Source organism: Oncorhynchus mykiss, chromosome 1 (assembly GCF_057628025.1).
Source record: "Oncorhynchus mykiss isolate SJ-2025 chromosome 1, ASM5762802v1, whole genome shotgun sequence".
Classification (NCBI taxonomy): Eukaryota; Metazoa; Chordata; class Actinopteri; order Salmoniformes; family Salmonidae; genus Oncorhynchus; species Oncorhynchus mykiss.
The window spans coordinates 38,571,232-38,589,827 of NC_143022.1; the positions used below are offsets into that span (position 1 = coordinate 38,571,232).

General features: G+C 43.0%; 1 protein-coding gene across 1 annotated transcript; it reads right to left on the reverse strand.

Moving 5' to 3' along the window:
* Positions 1–13,256: 13,256 nt before the first annotated feature.
* LOC110522309 (four-jointed box protein 1) lies at positions 13,257–17,870 on the reverse strand. The gene has a single exon (XM_021600613.3). It carries the CDS (start codon positions 17,387–17,389, stop codon positions 16,106–16,108), a length of 1,284 nt encoding a protein of 427 aa, XP_021456288.3. The 5' UTR covers positions 17,390–17,870; the 3' UTR covers positions 13,257–16,105.
* Between the last annotated feature and the right edge of the window lie 726 nt (positions 17,871–18,596).

An 18,596-nucleotide genomic window follows, 5' to 3' on the forward strand; every position in this document is an offset into this window, starting at 1 on the left:
ACCAGCAGCTGTCACAAAGTGCTTATACAGAAACTCAGCCTAAAACCCCAAAGAGCAAGCAATGCAGATGTAGAAGCACGTTGTCAAAGCCAAAATGAATATGACATTTGGGCATTTAAAATACATTGCGTGCACAATTATTAGGCAAGTGAGTATTCTGATCTTATCATTATTTCTATGCACATTTTCCAACTCCAAACCATATAAACTTCTATGCTAATTGGATTTAATCATTTTCAGGTGATATTTATTTGTGTAATGAGGGAGGGTGTGGTGAAAGTGAATAACACCTTATTTCAAGCTGTGCATAATTATTAGGCAGCTTCATTACCACTGGTAAAATTGGCCAAAAAAGAGATTTAACTGACTCTGAAAAGTCCAAAATGTTAAAATGCCTTTCAGATGGATGCAACACTCTTGAAATAGCTAAACTATTGTGCAGTGACAACCGGACAGTCAAACGTTTTGTTGCGAATAGTCAACTGGGGCGCAAAAAACGCACAGAGAAGAAAAGGTGCAAATGAACTGGAAAAGACTTGAGAAGAATTAAACGTCAAGCTACCAGGAACCCATTATCTCCCAGTGCCACCATGTTCCAGAACTGCAACCTACCTGGAGTGTTCAGAAGTACAAGGCGTCAAGTACTCAGAGACATGGCCAAGGTCAAGAAGGCTGAAACACGACCACCACTGAAAAAGAGCGCCAAGAGTCAAGATTGGGCAAAGAAATACCTGAAGACAGATTTTTCGAAGGTTTTGTGGACAGATGAAGTGATTGACTCTTGATGGACCAGATGGATGGGCCAGTGGCTGGATCAGTAATGGACAAAGGGCACCACTTCGAGTCAGGCGCCAGCAAGGTGGAGGAGGGGTGCTGTTATGGGCTGCTATCAAGACTAGGCGTGCCGCTAGTTACCCACCTCGACAACATCCGGTGAAATTTCAGAGCGCAAAATTCAAAATACAAAAATCGTAATATTAAAAATTCATGAAAATACAAGTGCCTTACATCGTTTAAAAGCTTAACATCTTGTTAATCCAACAGTTTTGTCAGATTTCAAAAAGGCTTTACTGGCAAAAGCATACCATGTGATTATCTGAGGACAGCGACCCGCAAAACAAAATCATTAACAACATTTTCCACACCAGCAGAGGCGTCACAAAAGTCAGAAATAGCGATATAATAAATAATTTACAGTGGGGCAAATAAGTATTTAGTCAGCCACCAATTGTGCAAGTTCTCCCACTTAAAAAGATGAGAGGCCTGTAATTTTCATCATAGGTACATTTCAACTATAACAGACAAAATTAGAAAACAAATCCAGAATATCACATTGTAGGATTTTTTATGAATTTATTTGCAAATTATGGTGGAAAATAAGTATTTGGTCAATAACAAAAGTTTATCTCAATACTTTAAAAGAGGTCAAACGTTTTCTGTAAGTCTTCACAAGGTTTTCACACACTGTTGCTGGTATTTTGGCTCCATTCCTACATGCAGATCTCCCCTAGAGCAGTGATGTTTTGGGTCTGTTGCTGGGCAACACGGACTTTCAACTCCCTCCAAAGATTTTCTATGGGGTTGAGATCTGGAGACTGGCTAGGCCACTCCAGGACCTTGAAATGCTTCTTACGAAGCCACTCCTTCGTTGCCCGGGCGGTGTGTTTGGGATCATTGTCATGCTGAAAGACCCAGCCACGTTTCATCTTCAATGCCCTTGCTGATGGAAGGAGGTTTTCACTCAAAATCTCACGATACATGGCCCCATTAATTCTTTCCTTTACACGGATCAGTCGTCCTGGTGCCTTTGCAGAAAAACAGCCCCAAAGCATGATATTTCCACCCCCATGCTTCACAGTAGGTATGGTGTTCTTTGGATGCAACTCAGCATTCTTTGTCCTCCAAACACGAAGAGTTGAGTTTTTACCAAAAAGTTATATTTTGGTTTCATCAGACCATATGACATTCTCCCAATCTTCTTCTGGATCATCCACATGCTCTCTAGCAAACTTCAGACGGGCCTGGACATGTACTGGCTTAAGCAGGGGGACACGTCTGGCACTGCAGGATTTGAGTCCCTGGCGGCGTAGTGTGTTACTGATGGTAGGCTTTGTTACTTTAGTCCCAGCTCTCTGCAGGTCATTCACTAGGTCCCCCCGTGTGGTTCTGGGATTTTTGCTCACCGTTATTGTGATCATTTTGACCCCACGGGGTGAGATCTTGCGTGGAGCCCCAGATCGAGGGAGATTATCAGTGGTCTTGCATGTCTTCCATTTCCTAATAATTGCTCCCACAGTTGATTTCTTCAAACCAAGCTGCGTACCTATTGCAGATTCAGTCTTCCCAGCCTGGTGCAGGTCTACAATTTTGATTCTGGTGTCCTTTGACAGCTCTTTGGTCTTGGCCATATTGGAGTTTGGAGTGTGACTGTTTGAGGTTGAGGACAGGTGTCTTTTATACTGATAACAAGTTCAAACAGGTGCCATTAATACAGATAACAAGTGGGCAGAGGAGTTACAGGTCTGTGAGAGCCAGAAATCTTGCTTGTTTGTAGGTGACCAAATACTTATTTTCCACCATAATTTGCAAATAAATTCATTCAAAATCCTACAATGTGATTTTCTGGATTTTTTTTCTCATTTTGTCTGTCATAGTTGAAGTGTACCTATGATGAAAATTACAGGCCTCTCTCATCTTTTGAAGTGGGGTAATTTGCACAATTGGTGGCTGACTAAATACTTTTTTGCCCCACTGTACCTTTGAAGATCTTCCTCTGTTTGCAATCCCAAGCGTCCCAGCTACACAACAAATTGTCATTTTGTTCGATAAAGTCCTTCTTTATATCCCAAAAAAGTAAGTTTAGTTGGCGCATTTGATTTAGTAATCCACCCATTCCACTAGCTTAACATGCATACAAAGAATCCCAAACGTTATCAATAAACTTCGTCCAAACAAGTCAAACAACGTAGAAATCAATCCTTAGGTAACCTAATATGTAAATAAATGTTACAAATTTAAGACAGAATGTAGCATGTTCAATACCGGAGATAAATAACGAGGTGCACACCCTCATCCATGCGCACCACAAGATTACAGTAAAAATGAGTCACTTTGAAAAACTACAAATTCTAGCTAATTTTTCAAAAAACAAGCCTGAAACCCTTTCTAAAGACTGTTGACATCTAGTGGGAGCCATTGGAACTGCAATCAGAGGATTTCCTTAGAATTTTCCACAAGCATTTTCAATGGATGGTGACCTCAATAAAAAATTCCGGATGGATTCTCCTCGGGTTTTTTGCCTGCCATATCAGTTCTGTCATACTCACATACATTATTTTAACAGTTTTAGAAACTGCAGAGTTTTTTCTATCCAATACTACCAATTATATGCATATCCTAGCTTCTGTGCCTTCTGTGCCTGAGGAAACTACTTTGGGCATGTCATTCATCCGAACTTCTGAATACTGCCCCCTAGCCTTAAAATGTTTTAAGAATGAGGTAGTTGGACCTTTTCAGGTTGAAGATGGACTGAAATTCAACTCCCAAACCTACTGCCAGTTTCTGGAAGAATCTTTCTTCAAGCAGTGGTACAGGAAGAAGTCCTCAGCATTCAAGAAGGCCATGATCTTTATGCAGGACAATGCTCCATCACATGCATCCAAGTACTCCACTGCTCTGCTAGCCAGCAAGGGCCTCAAATATGCCCGAATAATGACCTGGCCCCCTTCCTCACCTGACTTAAATCCTATTGAGAACTTGTGGGCCCTTCTGAAACATGAGATCTACAGTGAGGGAAGACAATATACATCTTTGAACAGCATTTGGGAGGCTGTGGTTGCTGCTTCAGCGAAAGTTGATCGTGAACAGACCAAGAAACTGACAGACTCCATGGATGGAAGGCTCATGGCAGTCATTGAAAAGAAGGGTGGCTACATTGGTCACTGAATATTTTTGGAAGGCCAAAAATGTTATTTAATTGTCATTTTGTGCTACTTATTTGTTGCACTTACTCTAAAAATGGAGAATAAACAAGTGAGTTGGGAGATTATTTTTGCAATTTAGTTGCCTGATAATTGCCTAATAAAAACTTTTTGGATTGACTCAGAGCATTGTGTTCGTTCAACAATAAAATGAATCCTGAGGAATACAATTTGCCTAATAATTGTGCAAGCAGTGTATACTCGATTTTCGAAATGTCGCATACTATTAAACTGTATTATATTTGCATACTCATAGCAGCTTACTATTTGGGATGCAATAATGGGTATGGCTCTACACAGGGTGTGGGAGAGCTCAGCCTGGATGTCAGATATGTGATTTGAGGTGAGTCAGAGTCAGGGATCAGGGTTAATTGTAGATCTCAGGTTTGCAGGGGTTGGAATGTATACAGAGAGAAACATGATGATGTTGGGGGTTTACCTTACGTACCTGGCCAAACATTGACCAGCGCCAAAGCCATTTAAAGAGATCTTCTGTTGAAGAGGTAATAATAATAATAACGACCTGGGGAATAGTTACAGGGGAGAGGAGGAGGATGAATGAGCCAATTGTAAACTGGGGATTATTAGGTGACCATGATGGTTTGAGTGCCAGATTGGGAATTTATTCAGGACACCGGGGTTAACACCCCTACTCTTACAATAAGTGCCATGGGATCTTTAATGAGATTCAGGACACCCGTTTAACGTCCCATCCGAAAGACAGCACCCTACACAGGGCAGTGTCCCCAATCACTTGGATATTTTTTAATTTTCTTTTTTAATTTAGACCAGAGGAAAGAGTGCTTCCTACTGGCCCTCCAACACCACTTCCAGCAGCATCTGATCTCCCATCCAGGGACTGACCAGGACCAACCCTGCTTAGCTTCAGAAGCAAGCCAGCAGTGGTATGCAGGGTGGTATGCTGCTGGCAATTCCCCGTTTAGGAGCCATGGAAGAAAATATCTTTCCTCCTGGATAATCTTGAACTATACAAACCTATTTCCCTCACCTTTATGGTTTGCTCTTTCCCTTTATTTCAATATCTGCTTATGTATGTACCTCTTTTTCACTATGACATGTTCTCGCTTGCTCTGCTCTAAGACACTGATACTGATTCAGGCTCAGCCCATTATGCTTCACTCCTGTCTGTCTACAATAAGCTGATCCCCTTGGTTCCTTTCCAAAAGGCACCTGAATCTCAACCAGACTGACACGCCAGCTACGCAGAACTCATTTAGATGTAACACTGCAACATTACTGGCCAAGGCAGGATGGCGCACGTGTTGGCTGCAACAGGCTGTAGGGGAGAGTGGAGTAAGTTGAGCAAAATGGTTAGTTGAACCACCCCTTGTTTCTAGGAAACCATACAAAAAATGTATCATGTGACCAAATATTTAGGAAGAGGTCATCATTTCATAGAGTTTGTGAAGGAAGAAACCACATGGAAAAAGTACTCAACAAGTTTTTTACATCAGGGTCATAAGCTACAATATGTGCATCCTTGTAGCTGTGTGGGCTAATATAGTCCAAATGTTTTCCTTGGGGTAAGCTGAGCCAATGGCCACTATGCCCCAAACAAACAATGCTTGCATTTGGTCAGTTGTATGCATAATTTGCATAGTATTTTTGCAGTGTGTCACGCATCTAAACTCAAGATAGTGCATTTTTATTGTTACAGAACAGACATCCTTATACCCAGTTTATTCAAACGTAAAACAAGCAGGGGTCTAGCCCCCTTGAGGTTCTTGAGAGACCATCCAAGGATGTGAGAGAAGGGAAGATCCATTTGAGCAGCAACAATGGATGAAAAAAATAGACTTAATGACACTGAAGAGGTACACTGACAAAAAAAGAAAACAAACATGTACCTGTTCGAAAGAGAGAGACAGTCTTTCTTATCTGATGACATGGAGTCTGAGTTTGCTAAACATATCAAGAATCTCACGGACCAGTTTCATGGGCTTAGTAGCCTCAAATGCATGCAGAGAACTTGCCTACAAATTGGCACATCGAAACAACATACATGTTCCAGACAACTGGTCAAGAAACGGAAGGCTAAGTGATATTGAACACTGAGTGTTCAAAACATTAGGAACACCTGCTCTTTCCATGACATATACTGACCAGGTGAACCCAGGTAAATGCTATGATTCCCTTACTGATATCACCTGTTAAATCCACTTCAATCAGTCTAGATGAAGGGGAGGAGACAGGTTAAGGAAGGGGTTTTAAGCCTGGAAACAGTTGAGACATGGATTGTGCATGAGTGCCATTCAGAGGGTGAACGGGCAAGACAAAAGATTGAAGTGTCTTTGAATGGGGTATGGTAGTAGATACTAGGCCCACTGGTTTGAGTGTGTCAAGAACTGCAATGCTGCTGGGTTTTTCATGCTCAACAGTTTCCTGTGTGCATCAAGAATGGTCCACTGCCCAAAGGACATCCAGCCAACTTGACACAACTGGAGGAAGCATTGGAGTCAACATAGGCCAGCATTAATTTAAAATATACAATACCACAAATTCAACTTTGACCTACCAGCACCATCACCCCCTGGCACCGAACACCTACTTACTGTACCCCAAGGCGGCTAAACTTACAGTACCCTGTCCCTATGCTCAATTTACCTGTTACCCGGGATAAGTTGTGCCAAGAGACCATTTTTTGGGGGGGCAAGCTATGTTTTCAAAACTGTTGTGTTTGCATGAATTCTGATTATTTCCAGGAATACATAACATCCTGAAATATATGTAGATATCTTTGTTAGGAGGAATGCTATATTTCCCTTGACGTAGTGATGCTGAATATAAAAAAAATGTCTCTCCCCTACGGCACAAAGCCCAATTTACATAGAAATGGCCAAATTACCAAGCACAGGCACTAGCAAATGGTGCCATCGTTCAAAGTGACTGGAAAAGAGTAACCACACATGCACCTCTAATACGCTAAAACCCGTGAGCTAACACTAACATTCAGCTATAGAAGGAAGGCGGTGAAAGAACTGAATCAGAGATATGATGGTATTTTGTCATCAAGTGCCACATATTCCCTTCTCTGTACCGATTCTCTCAGTACTTGGCGATGATGTGGACAAAGCTCTGATGTCAAAGTCATGGCACACATAAACGCAAGTCCTCTCCAATCATCCTCAATTGTGCCTGACATGAACGATTGCTATTTACTCTGAGTGCCATCCACATACATGGTCTGACTGTGGCTGATGTGCTTGTGTTTATGTATTTCGAATGCGTCAGGGATGAGGAGAGTCCAGGTTTGTAGTGTGGAGTTGTGGCTGCAGATGCGCTGCCTGCTGTATTTAGAAAGGTCACAGCCTCTCCGGTGTTACGCAAGCGGAACCGTACTGTAGGCCCGTCCAGCTCATTTAGACCGACCACATCTCCCATGCTGCCTCGCCTTGAACCATACAAATCCTAAACTCACACTGCACTGCATTAGCATAGAAATATCTTCATTAAGAACACATGGCCACAGCACGGCCCAGGTGGGTCTGAATGAGCCTCACTCGAAAGCCAAATGATAGATTATCTCTATGAATGCGATGTTATTCTTCCCCCTTTCAACAAACTGTCATTTCCATAAGCATACTAATTCACATTTACATAGAGATGAAGACTTATGCTAATGAGCCAAACTCGGTGTGCTTGAAACGGGCCTCCGCAGAGGCTGCAGCACGGAGGCTTCAACAAGCTTCACCCAGAAGGTTACACAAATCTGTCAGCCACGTCAATCAAGAGCCGGGTGGGTTTTCACTCAAAGAAAAAGGAGAGAAAAAAGGAGAGAAAAGAAACAAGGAAATGCTGGAACAGCACCTAGTCCTGACATGGAGGAGCTAATGTCATGCTTGGCTAGCTCAGGGAAGCAGATAAACGGGACAGGATGTTAATACACAAGAGATTTGTAATTGCAAGACTTGCAAATGTGAAATTAATGTGTGGCCTTTCTCTAACTTTCTCTCTCTTTTAAGTGAGAGAAAGGAGTTTGTACACAAATCCACCCAGCAATTGGAACCAGTGGTAATTTGAGAGAGTGCGAGAGAGTGAGAGAGAGAGAGAACAACAGCACTTAAAGAAGAGAGAGCCTACAGAGGGGAACAGAAGATATTTATATTTTATACACTACTTCTCACACATAGACAACAGACCATTATAAAGCTCACTACCTGTCCAATTAAAACCACTTCATGTATTGCCTATTATCTAAATCATGTATAATAGCCAAATTATATTCAACTGTAAATGATTAGTCAAAGTAAAGGTCAGAATTTTCTGCAGGCTGTTTACTGTTTTGTCATTTCTCTGTAGCCTTACACTACTGTCTGTAGGCCTGTGTATTAGACTTAATGTCATCAAAACAATGCATTACCCTGTAGCATATTACTTAACAAATAGACTTGAATCTGCCTGTGAAAGGATGGATGTTTCATGTGTAACATAGGCCCATTATCTCAGTGATATATAGCAGGGAATATGTCCTACAGTAACGTGTTTCTTCTTCTTTACTGTACAACGTGCAATATAAAGTAAAAACACGAAAAACATTGGTTTAAAAACAGGATAGGTCCCATGTTATATGCCATGTGAGAAAATAACGGTAGACTCATTTTCCATTATACATATCACCACCAAAATCAGTCCCTCTTGAATGCATATTTCCTATATATGTTATTCTCATTAGATACAATCTCTTTTTCAAGAGACACTTGGTCCAGGACGATTGAATGAAAGAATGCTCTTGCATTAAATTGTAGGAGGATATAGCCTAGTAGCTTCAGCAATGATTAAATGAGATCATGCTGGGGTATAATGAGAGCAGCAGATCTGTGTGATGGAAGAGGAGAGGGCGGATGTAATCTTTTCCATAATCACAGAGTACAGCAGGCAGGCCAAGCAGTGAGAGGATGGACAGCAGCTGGAGAGATGTATGAGTGTTCCCCAGTGCATGATTTATTCTGACAGAGCCTGCACAAACCAATTCCCCCACTCCACTCCCCTCCACCATGCAACTTTCCCGGCTGCCACGCAGCCCCCGTGCCAGCCTGCGCCATCCCAGGTCCTGCTCTCCACCCCCCTACTCCCTGCCCCTCAGTTATCTTGTCCCCCGGCCTTGGCTGTGCTGCCCAGTCCCAATCTCAACCCTCCTCTAGACCACCAGTTCCCTAATAGCTTTTACCCTTCTCTAGCTCCCCAACCACTGGCCTCCAACGTGTCATCCCCTCAACCCCTATAGTAGCACTGCCTTGATCTGTGCCCTTATTCCCTGTCCTCCATCCCAGTCGCCTCCCTCTGGCACTGCAGTCCAAGCCCCTTGAGTCCATTGATGTACCCCAGTCCCCTCTCCCTCCTGCCCCCCAGTCTGTGCTCTCCAACCCCTCACAACCCCTGCGTCCACTCCCCTGCATCCAGTCAACTGTGACCGAGTGACTCTCCCCTCCCCTAGTATGCACCCAGCATTATAATGAAGTCACTTAATCATGCACATGGACAGGAAGCACCCTGCACTGAACAGCCACGAAGGAATGCGTGTTATGGCCGTCCACTGGCCCACGCTGTGCACATGGCCACCTTTTTAAAGATGAGTCCGGCTGGATAGTCCCATGGGATCTGGCAACTCAGGTCCAGTTGTTGCTCTGTGTTGTTTTGTTGCGTTGTAGATTTTTGTGGAGGCTATTTACACTCAGTTGACATTCACAACTGTATCTTTATTGAAGCTAATACATAGCAATGTTCTTTATTTAAGAAGTTGCTTTGTGTACTAAGTGAATATAAAATAGTTTCTACTCTAATTACATATCAAAGCAATGAGTATCATAGTTTTTTTATTTTCTTAAGACAATCTGACCTGTTGAAAATCAAAGAACATTATCTGAACTAGTGCCCTTGAACCAATAGATCATTAAAGAAATAAGTGAAAACTTCACCGCCGACAGCTGAGCCTAAATACACAGCTGCCTTTCTCCCCGCTCGCAGGAATCTGGGCTGTGTGTGTGTGTGTGTGTGTGTGTGTGTGTGTGTGTGTGTGTGTGTGTGTGTGTGTGTGTGTGTGTGTGTGTGTGTGTGTGGAGATCCACCCTTGCCTCCTCAGGAATGTCTGCAATGTAGGAGCACCTGTAGGGTCTGTAGGTTCAGACCCCATCCAGATACAACCCTAGCCCCTATCCCCAAGGCACTTCATGTAGATCTGAAAATATTAGATATAGGTAGGTGTAAAAAGCTTGCCCTCTGATAGGTTAGGAGTAATTGTTGCCATATTGCTTATGGTAGCTACCAATCCAACACTTTGAAATCCAAGTGTAGGAGGTAGGGGCTAGGGGTTGTTTTTGGACGGAGCCTCAGGCCTGCAGAGAGCCTCTGCCTGCTTACATAGTACATAGCTGCCTGTAGCTGCCTGCCTCCCTGGCCACCCTGTGACATTGAAAACAAACAGAGCATGAATAAGCCCAGAGGACGGCCATAGAAGCCTGGCTCCTGCACCCTGCATGGCTAACTAGCTCACACGTCCAGATGGACTAAATAAAAACCACTGCCCTTAGCAGTGGCCAATGAGGAGTTGCCATAAGGAGGCCATGTCACATAAGGGGGCTTAGAGAGTTTACTGCCTCAGGGTGGACAGTGGGAGGGTGGTGGGATGGATGGGAGGGAGGGGGCGGTAGATTTTGTGAGGTTTGTGGCCAGTCGACATAAGCCAGACAGAGAGTAAGAGGGTGAACACCTGCAATCTGTTAGGAGCGGTTGTGACTAAAGGCTTTGATGTCCGCCGGTAGCGTAATCAGAAGTGACTTGAGCTCCAGTAAAAAAACAAGAGGGGTTTCTTGTGCAAAAAAATACATAAAACAACTACTTAAGAAAATAAAAATGTTGTTTTCCATTTAGCTAACCACTGCAGACAGATGCTATGGGCAGGAATGTGGTTGGAGGAAGGGAGAGGAGGATAGAGGGATGGAGGGAGGGGTACGAGTCTGGTTAAGGCATACAGACCTAGGCTTAACATCCCTGGTGTCTGTGGCCCGCCGTCGTAAATCTCTTGGAGGGTTGGCCCTCGACAGACGTGCCTTAGAGCAAGACGCCCAGCTGCAAACACAGCCCTAACCCCCCTTTCTCCCTTTTACCATTCTGCTTCCCCCTCCCTAGACCACTTAGAAAATGACCTCCTTTCCCCCTCCACAGCAGTCAGTGCACGTATTGATCCCCAAGTCCCTATTACAGGACCGACAAGCAGGCAGAAAGGCAGAAACCAGGCAGGCTGCTAGCCCTGCTAAAGCTTCCAGCTCCACCTGCTCAAACTACAGCCGAGTCTTAGGCCGCTAATCGCTCCCTGAGAAACACAGATAGATGACACTGACAAGCGTAGTGGACACCACAGAGTTGTGTTCTCATAGAAGTCATGATAAGACACCTCATAGTGCCTAAACCCCTCTCATTGTTAAAGTGAGGCTCTTTCCTCTGGCCCCCTTCCCTCCCCAACCCCACTTCTGCCTGGAACAGGATTAAGAGTACTGGAGTGCCCTGCAGCTAGCTATCAACAAAAGGTGTAAAATGAACCAGATGAGATGAGGGATAGAGGGAGTGGATGGAGGGATAGCAGGATGGAGGAAGGGCTGGAAACCATTAGGCCTTCAAATGTTTATCACTGACATCCCTACAATGTGCCTCCAGCAGGTCTGAACAGGAGATCACAGGCGCCGGAAAGGTCGCTGTGGAACTAATGAGAAAGAGACTTTATTTAGTTTGTGAAATCAAATAAATGCTGTGCTTCCAAGATGTGACAGTTAATAGAATGATAAGAAAAAGGGGCCTCGGGTTAGCAGATGGATTTGGCCCGATGCCTTGACTTTGTCTGACAATACAATGAACTATTCAGATAAATTAATGAGAAGAAGGCTATTTAATTTTCAAATAAATGCTGTAACTCCATAATGTAACGGTCTAGGGAACAATAACAAAAAGGCCTCAGGGAAAGAGATGGGTTGTGAACAGTGTGGCCAAATAATTTGCATTTTTGCACTCTGGGAGTGGTCTGAATGAGTGGTCTGAATGGGGAGGGGAAAACTAAAAACTAGCTCTTATTGGCAGAGAGGTTTGGAACTCTCTTTCTTATTTGTCTATTAACTAATTTACCGCCTGGTGATGTCACCCGGCAGGCTAAAACTCCATCCCACCAGGATGACATTTCAGGTGGTCTTTTCAAACAGCTCTTACACTAAAATGGCATATCATCATTTTCACAATTTCACAGTATTATTCCAACCTCATAGTGTGGACATATATATAAAACAGAAAAATCACAATTTGGAATGCTCTGGGCCTTTAACAACCCTTTTAATAACTTTTACATGAGGCTGAATTCAAATTGTGAAGTCAGGACTATTATTAGTTTTGCTCCAATGTAATAGATTTACCATCAATAACTGAACTGTTACATTAGCATCACAAACACAAACCATTGATATTTGTACATGATGTTATGATATGGTAAGATAGTTACAATAAGCTTATGACACATTTACAGTGCATTTGGGAATTATTCAGACCACTTGACTTTTTCCACAAGTTGTTACGTTACAGCCTTACTGCTAAAATGTCTAAAAACCTGTTTTCGCAATGTTGTTATGGGGTATCGTGTGTAGATTGATGAGGATTTAAAACGAAATCTATTTTAGAAAAAGGCTGTAACGTAACCATGCAATGTCCCAGATTGTGCCTTTAAGAAGAGCTTGGATATGGGGCAGGGGGTTAGAGATTTGATTTAGGCCCTGCCTGATATAGAGAGAATTAGAGGGAGTGAAAGAGACCCTATCTCTTCAATCCCTCCCTCTCCCGCTAATGGGACCTACAGTGTTCAATTGACATGTTTCCCTTTCTTTAACAGTTTTTGTAGAAGTGTGAGAGTTATGTGGAGTGTAAACGCAAGCAACAAATGTATCTTTCCACAGGAAATGGTCCCTACTTTACCCTCTCTTGTGTTTGGTTAATGTGAGAGTGTTCTCAGTAGACAGGAGAGAGCTGAGCCCTGTAATTGTCTCAGACAGTGGCTGTGTCCGAATACCCATATATGAGAGAGAGAGAGAGAGAGAGAGAGAGAGAGAGAGAGAGAGAGAGAGAGAGGGGGAGCGAGATATGAGAGAGAGAGAGAGAGAGAGAGAGAGAGAGAGAGAGAGAGAGAGAGAGAGAGAGAGAGAGAGAGAGAGAAAAAAAAAACTCTGAGTCCCAGGGTAACAGGCTCTGAGGGCACTGCATTTCAACAGCACAATGGGTACACTGTAGTGGACAAGGATGGGACAAAGCCCTTTATATGAAAACCTGAGGACTGAACACACAGAACAGGCAAATATTGGACCTGCCATTGTACTCCGCTAAAGAAGGGTTGAATACCAAACATGTGGTCTGACAACTTAAATTACAATATACTTAGCAAAAAATACAGGAAGATTGGAATGTTACAATGCACATTGAATTGATGAAAGGGGATTGCAATTGTGAATGTCAAAAACAGGTTAACATATACAGTATTCACAGTGTAGCATGTACAACAAATATGACTGGGTCATGACATTAAGCAGTGGTGTAGTGGTTCTTGGAAAAGTGAGTATACTCTAATTTTGCAAAAATATATTTCAAAACGGCCTGCCCAATGAAGGAAATGCGCCTTGTGTGAAAAATGCTAGTTTTCCCTATCGTTTTTTCAGGTTCTCACTCTCAAAATCAAACTTTTTTAATAGAAAAACTACAAAAATTGGATGTTCTAAGTCCACAACAATGCTTAAAGCTGTAATATGTAACTTTTTGGACGACCCTACCAAATTCACATAGAAAGGTGAGTTATAGATCTGTCATTGTCATTGAAAGCAAGTCTAAGAGGTGGTAGATCTGTTCTTTGTGCGCTATATCTATGCATCCTGTTCTTATGTATTATTTTTGCATCTTTTACTTTTGGTTTTGTACCCCAGGTTCAAACAGCTGAAAATGTTTGGTTATGGAAAATATATTTCTTAGGTTTAGATGGTACGCTGATTATTTACACTATACTTGCTTGTTTTGTCACATAAACCGAAATTAGGGAACTATTAGAATTTTAGCAACCAAGAAATGGAGTGGTTTCTGCATAGTGCATCTTTAAACCACATCAGGAGACCATTTTTGAGGCTTGTGTAAAATCAGTCAAAATATTTTTGGGAGTTTTTTTGTTGTTGCAGTCAACATTTAATTGGGAAGTTTTGGGGGGAAAGCCTTAAAAATGTTCATTCAAATAGCACTAAATTATGAATCGCAAAGATTCAACAAAGACTTTTTCAATAAGTTTAAATATCTTCCAACCCTACTGGCTACCGATGCCGTTTAATTCTATGAACCTCTCCCTGCGACAATCATGAGAGCTGCACACTTTGACTGTCTGATATTCTGCTGAAACTATACCGAACAAAAATATAAATGCAACATGAAACAATTTAAAAGATTTTTACCAAGTTACTGTTCAATTGAGGAAATCAGTCAACTGAAATAAATGTATTAGGCCCTAATCTATGGATTTCACGTCTGGGAATACAGATATGCATCTGTTGGTCACAGATACCTTAAAAAAATGGGCCTCAGGACCTCGTCATGGTATATCTGTGCATTCAAATTGCCATCGATAAAATACAATTGTGTTCGTTGTCTGTAGCCTGCCCATACCATAACACCACCACCACATCAGCAAACTGCTAGTCCACACGACGCCTTACATGTGGTCTGCGGTTGTGAGGCCTGTTCGATCCACTGCCAAATTCCCTAAAATTATGTTAGAAGTGGCTTACGGTAGAGAAATTAACATTGACTTCTCTGGCAACAGTTCTGGTGGACATTCCTGCAGTCAGCATGCCAATTTCACGCTCCCTCAAAACGAGACATCTGTGGAATTGTGTTGTGCACATTTTAGAGTGGCTTTTTAATGTTGCCATGTGTAATGATCATGCTGTTTAATCAGCTTCTTGATATGCCACACCTGTCAGGTGGATGGATTATCTTGGCAAAAGGAGAAATGTTCACAAACAGGGATGTAAACAAATTTGTGCACAAAAAATGTTATGCGTATGGAACATTTCTGGGATCTTTTATTTCAGCTCATGAAACATGGGACCAACACTTTACATGTTGCGTTTATATTCAGTGTAGCTATGTGTGCGGCGCGCATGTGCATATATTTCACATGCTTTATTACGATTGTGTAGGCTACTTTGTGAATAAAGTATCTATTGTACTACATAATTTATATGGCATATACCTTCACTATACTACTTTGTTACGCATCAGTGGGGATTAAGTAGTGAGTATACGCAATGCCCACGGGGAAAAAGTGGGTAAATGGCATATATCTGCTACCTGCATATATCCCCCACTACACCACTGACATTAAGGCAGAAGATACAATCACAAGACAACCAAATACATGAAAGTGTTTGCAATGACAATTGATTGTACAGTAGGCTAGAGCTTCTATAAAAGGAGTGAGACAGGTGACAAAGTCTACATGATACATTTTTGTGGTAACAAATACAAAACTTTTTAGGAGTAACCTATTAAGGCCTGGTTCTCATTATCAAGCAATCCAGTTTCCTATGGAGATTATTGAACACAATGCACCTTGTGAATACAGATGGTATGAAGTGATTATTCATTATCCCCCCTTACACCACAATAGTTTATTCCTATTAATAAACACAGCTGTGTAGCCTATCAAACTCCTGAGGTTGAAGGCTGACCATTAAACCTAAATAGCTACAAAGATGCATTGGCTCCTAAACAGCTACAAAGATGCATTGGCTCCTAAATAGCTACAAAGATGCATTGGCTCATATCACATTATTCCTGCAGCTATGTTTTGAGACTGGCTGAAAATAAATTATGACCCATCCTGCACGAAGCCAAAAATCAACGTCAATGTGACTATTTATGCAGACATATAAAGTAGGCAAAACGTTGTTTTCACAAGAGGTAGTTCATCAATATATTAAAAAAACTGTTTCAATTGACGCGCATTAATCTAGTACAGGTGTGTGGTTACTGATTTGCAGCACACGTCATTCTGTGGAGCAGATGCCAGATACAGAACCTCTAAATGAGAGGAATCAAAACTAAACGCCCAGCTGGTGGTACTTCACCTTGCAATGCAATATGTGTTTGTATAATCTGCTTATTCGACTCTGTAGTACTCCCGCATGTTCATCAGAGAGAAACCCTAACTCCGGAGACAATGGTTCGCTGTCTCTGTATAGCTCGAGCAGCCGAGTCCTGGTGTCCCTGCGCCGGTGCAGTTCTATAACACGCTGTACTGTCCTCTTTCTGAACACACAAACCGAGTCCAAGACGGTGCTGTGGTACTTCTCCCACATATCCAGTACACGGTAACCGTGCACAAGCCCTGCCTCGTTGTCGATGAAAACCAGGTCGCCACGGGGTGTTCTGAGCAGGTTGTTGGTCTCCCTCTCCATCACGCGCGAGTCCCACTGCAGGCTAAAGAGGTTGCTAACGAGCCTGTCGAAGTTAGCAGACAGGTAGTCCAATATTATCAGGTCCGTCCACTGCATTAGCTCGAGCAACTCCACCGTAGTCTTGTTCCCCAGCTCCCCCCGTAGAGGACGCAGCCCCTTGCTCTCTTGGCGCAGCGGCGCAGGTGTGATTACCCCTGTCAGGTTGGCGACCCACTGGGTGAGCGAGACCACCGCCCGCTCACTCCACTGTAAACCTCCTATTCTTCTTCTCACAGAAGCCCATTGTTCACTGTCAATGTTCAACTGGGCGAGGATGAGAGGCGGCAGATTTGTAATACCCAGCAAACTAGCCAGGTAATAAGTCAAAGTTTCCCCCTGCACCTGGTCCGCGTTTATTCCATAACGCACGCATGCTTTGGATCGGTCCGAAAAAGTGGCCAGTTGATTGGATATTCTCCCACAGCCCGGCTCCAGTCTGACAATCCGATGTCCCCGGGCTCTCCCTCTCCATGCCCGGGCATGTTCCTCACTGAAGCTGACGGGAAACTTATCCTCAAGCCATTCACTCCAAAAAATTCCCTCAACCGGAGAGCCCAATTTGTCCGGGACCCCCCTCTGTGCTGACCCCTTGTTATCTACATTCATATGGTAATCTCTGATTCCTAAAGAGCCAGTTTGATCCGCAACACCAGTGAGATTGTGGGCATCCAGTATGCCCCCCAAATGCAGTCTCTGTGCTACTGGAACGGCGAGCAAAGCCCGGAAAGTTTTAGCAGAGAGGTCCGGGGATGGCCCAATGTGAGCGGACCCCCTACTCGTTAACTGTAGTCCCGTGTTGTATCTCTCCAATCTGCTCCAGACGTAGAATACACTGGCACAAGTGCAGAGAAAGAGAAGTGCAAGTAAATTCGCCGATACAGCCCTCATGGTTGCTGAAAGCCGCCCTTCCCTTTGTTGCGACGAGATGACTAGCACATCCCCGACGGCTTCAGCTTCAATTATGAACGAGTGTGTGGAATAAGAACTAGGTAGGCTAATCCAAGTGTTTTGAAACCACACCTAACCAAAGTGCGATGCCTAGCACAGGCGCTGCGTCCCGTGCCCCGTTCACGGGCGGAGTTGTACTGTTTGGATCACGGAACCGCCCGTTAATAAGCAACGAGGTTCGCATCTCTGTTCCCGTTGGGTGAACTAAAATCCTTCTCCGTCGATAGGATATGAGCCATGACGCAGTCTTTTCTTTAACGGATCATCTTTTTTTTCAGCGTCTCTCGTTCCGGACAGCAAAGTGCTTTTTCTCTCGCTCTACGCGTCTCCATCTCTCCGATCTCCACTGGGTGCTGGTTGAGTTTGATTTGTGGTTGAGTTTGATTTGTGTAGTAGCTTCTGCTCCACAGAGACAAGGGGGAGGGGGGGGGGCGCGGGGGGGGGGGGCGCACGTGACTCGGGCTGCGAGCTGGGTAGGCTTATCGTCGGAAGTGGTGGTTCATATGGAAGCGTACTTTGGAGAGCTACACATCCAGAGCAAGTGCACGCTACGGCGACTCGCTTTTATCTGAATCAAACCGGTACTTTATTCAATTTTTTCAGTTTTGTAAAAAATACATTTTTACACCATTGGACTATACATTTTGATTTGTGTAACCCTTGTTGCGCGACTAGATGATTCCATAGTTTTAATGTCCTCACTATTATTCTACAATGTAAAAAAAAAGTAAAATAACGAAAACCCTTGAATGAGTAGGTGTGTCCAAACTTGACTGGTATATATACAGTACCAGTCAAAAGGGTAAAAAAAATGGTTCAATGTATGCATCATATATGGAACCCTCAAAATGGTTCCATATAGAATCCTACATGGTGTAATAAATTCATTATGACTATTAAATAGCAATATTTTTTTGTGCTAAGAATATAATTTAATAAACAAATAAATAATGTACCTGCATAGTTTTTTAGAATTTGTAATTATAGGCAAACATAGTTTTGAATTATGCACTGGTGGCCAGGGAGGCATCTCTTTGTTTGAATGATAGCCCATGTCAACTCTGGCTGACTTTTTTCAATACAACTTTGTCCATTAGTTACAGTGCATGACAAAAATGTCTCTTCTGCTCCATTCTCAGTTGTCATC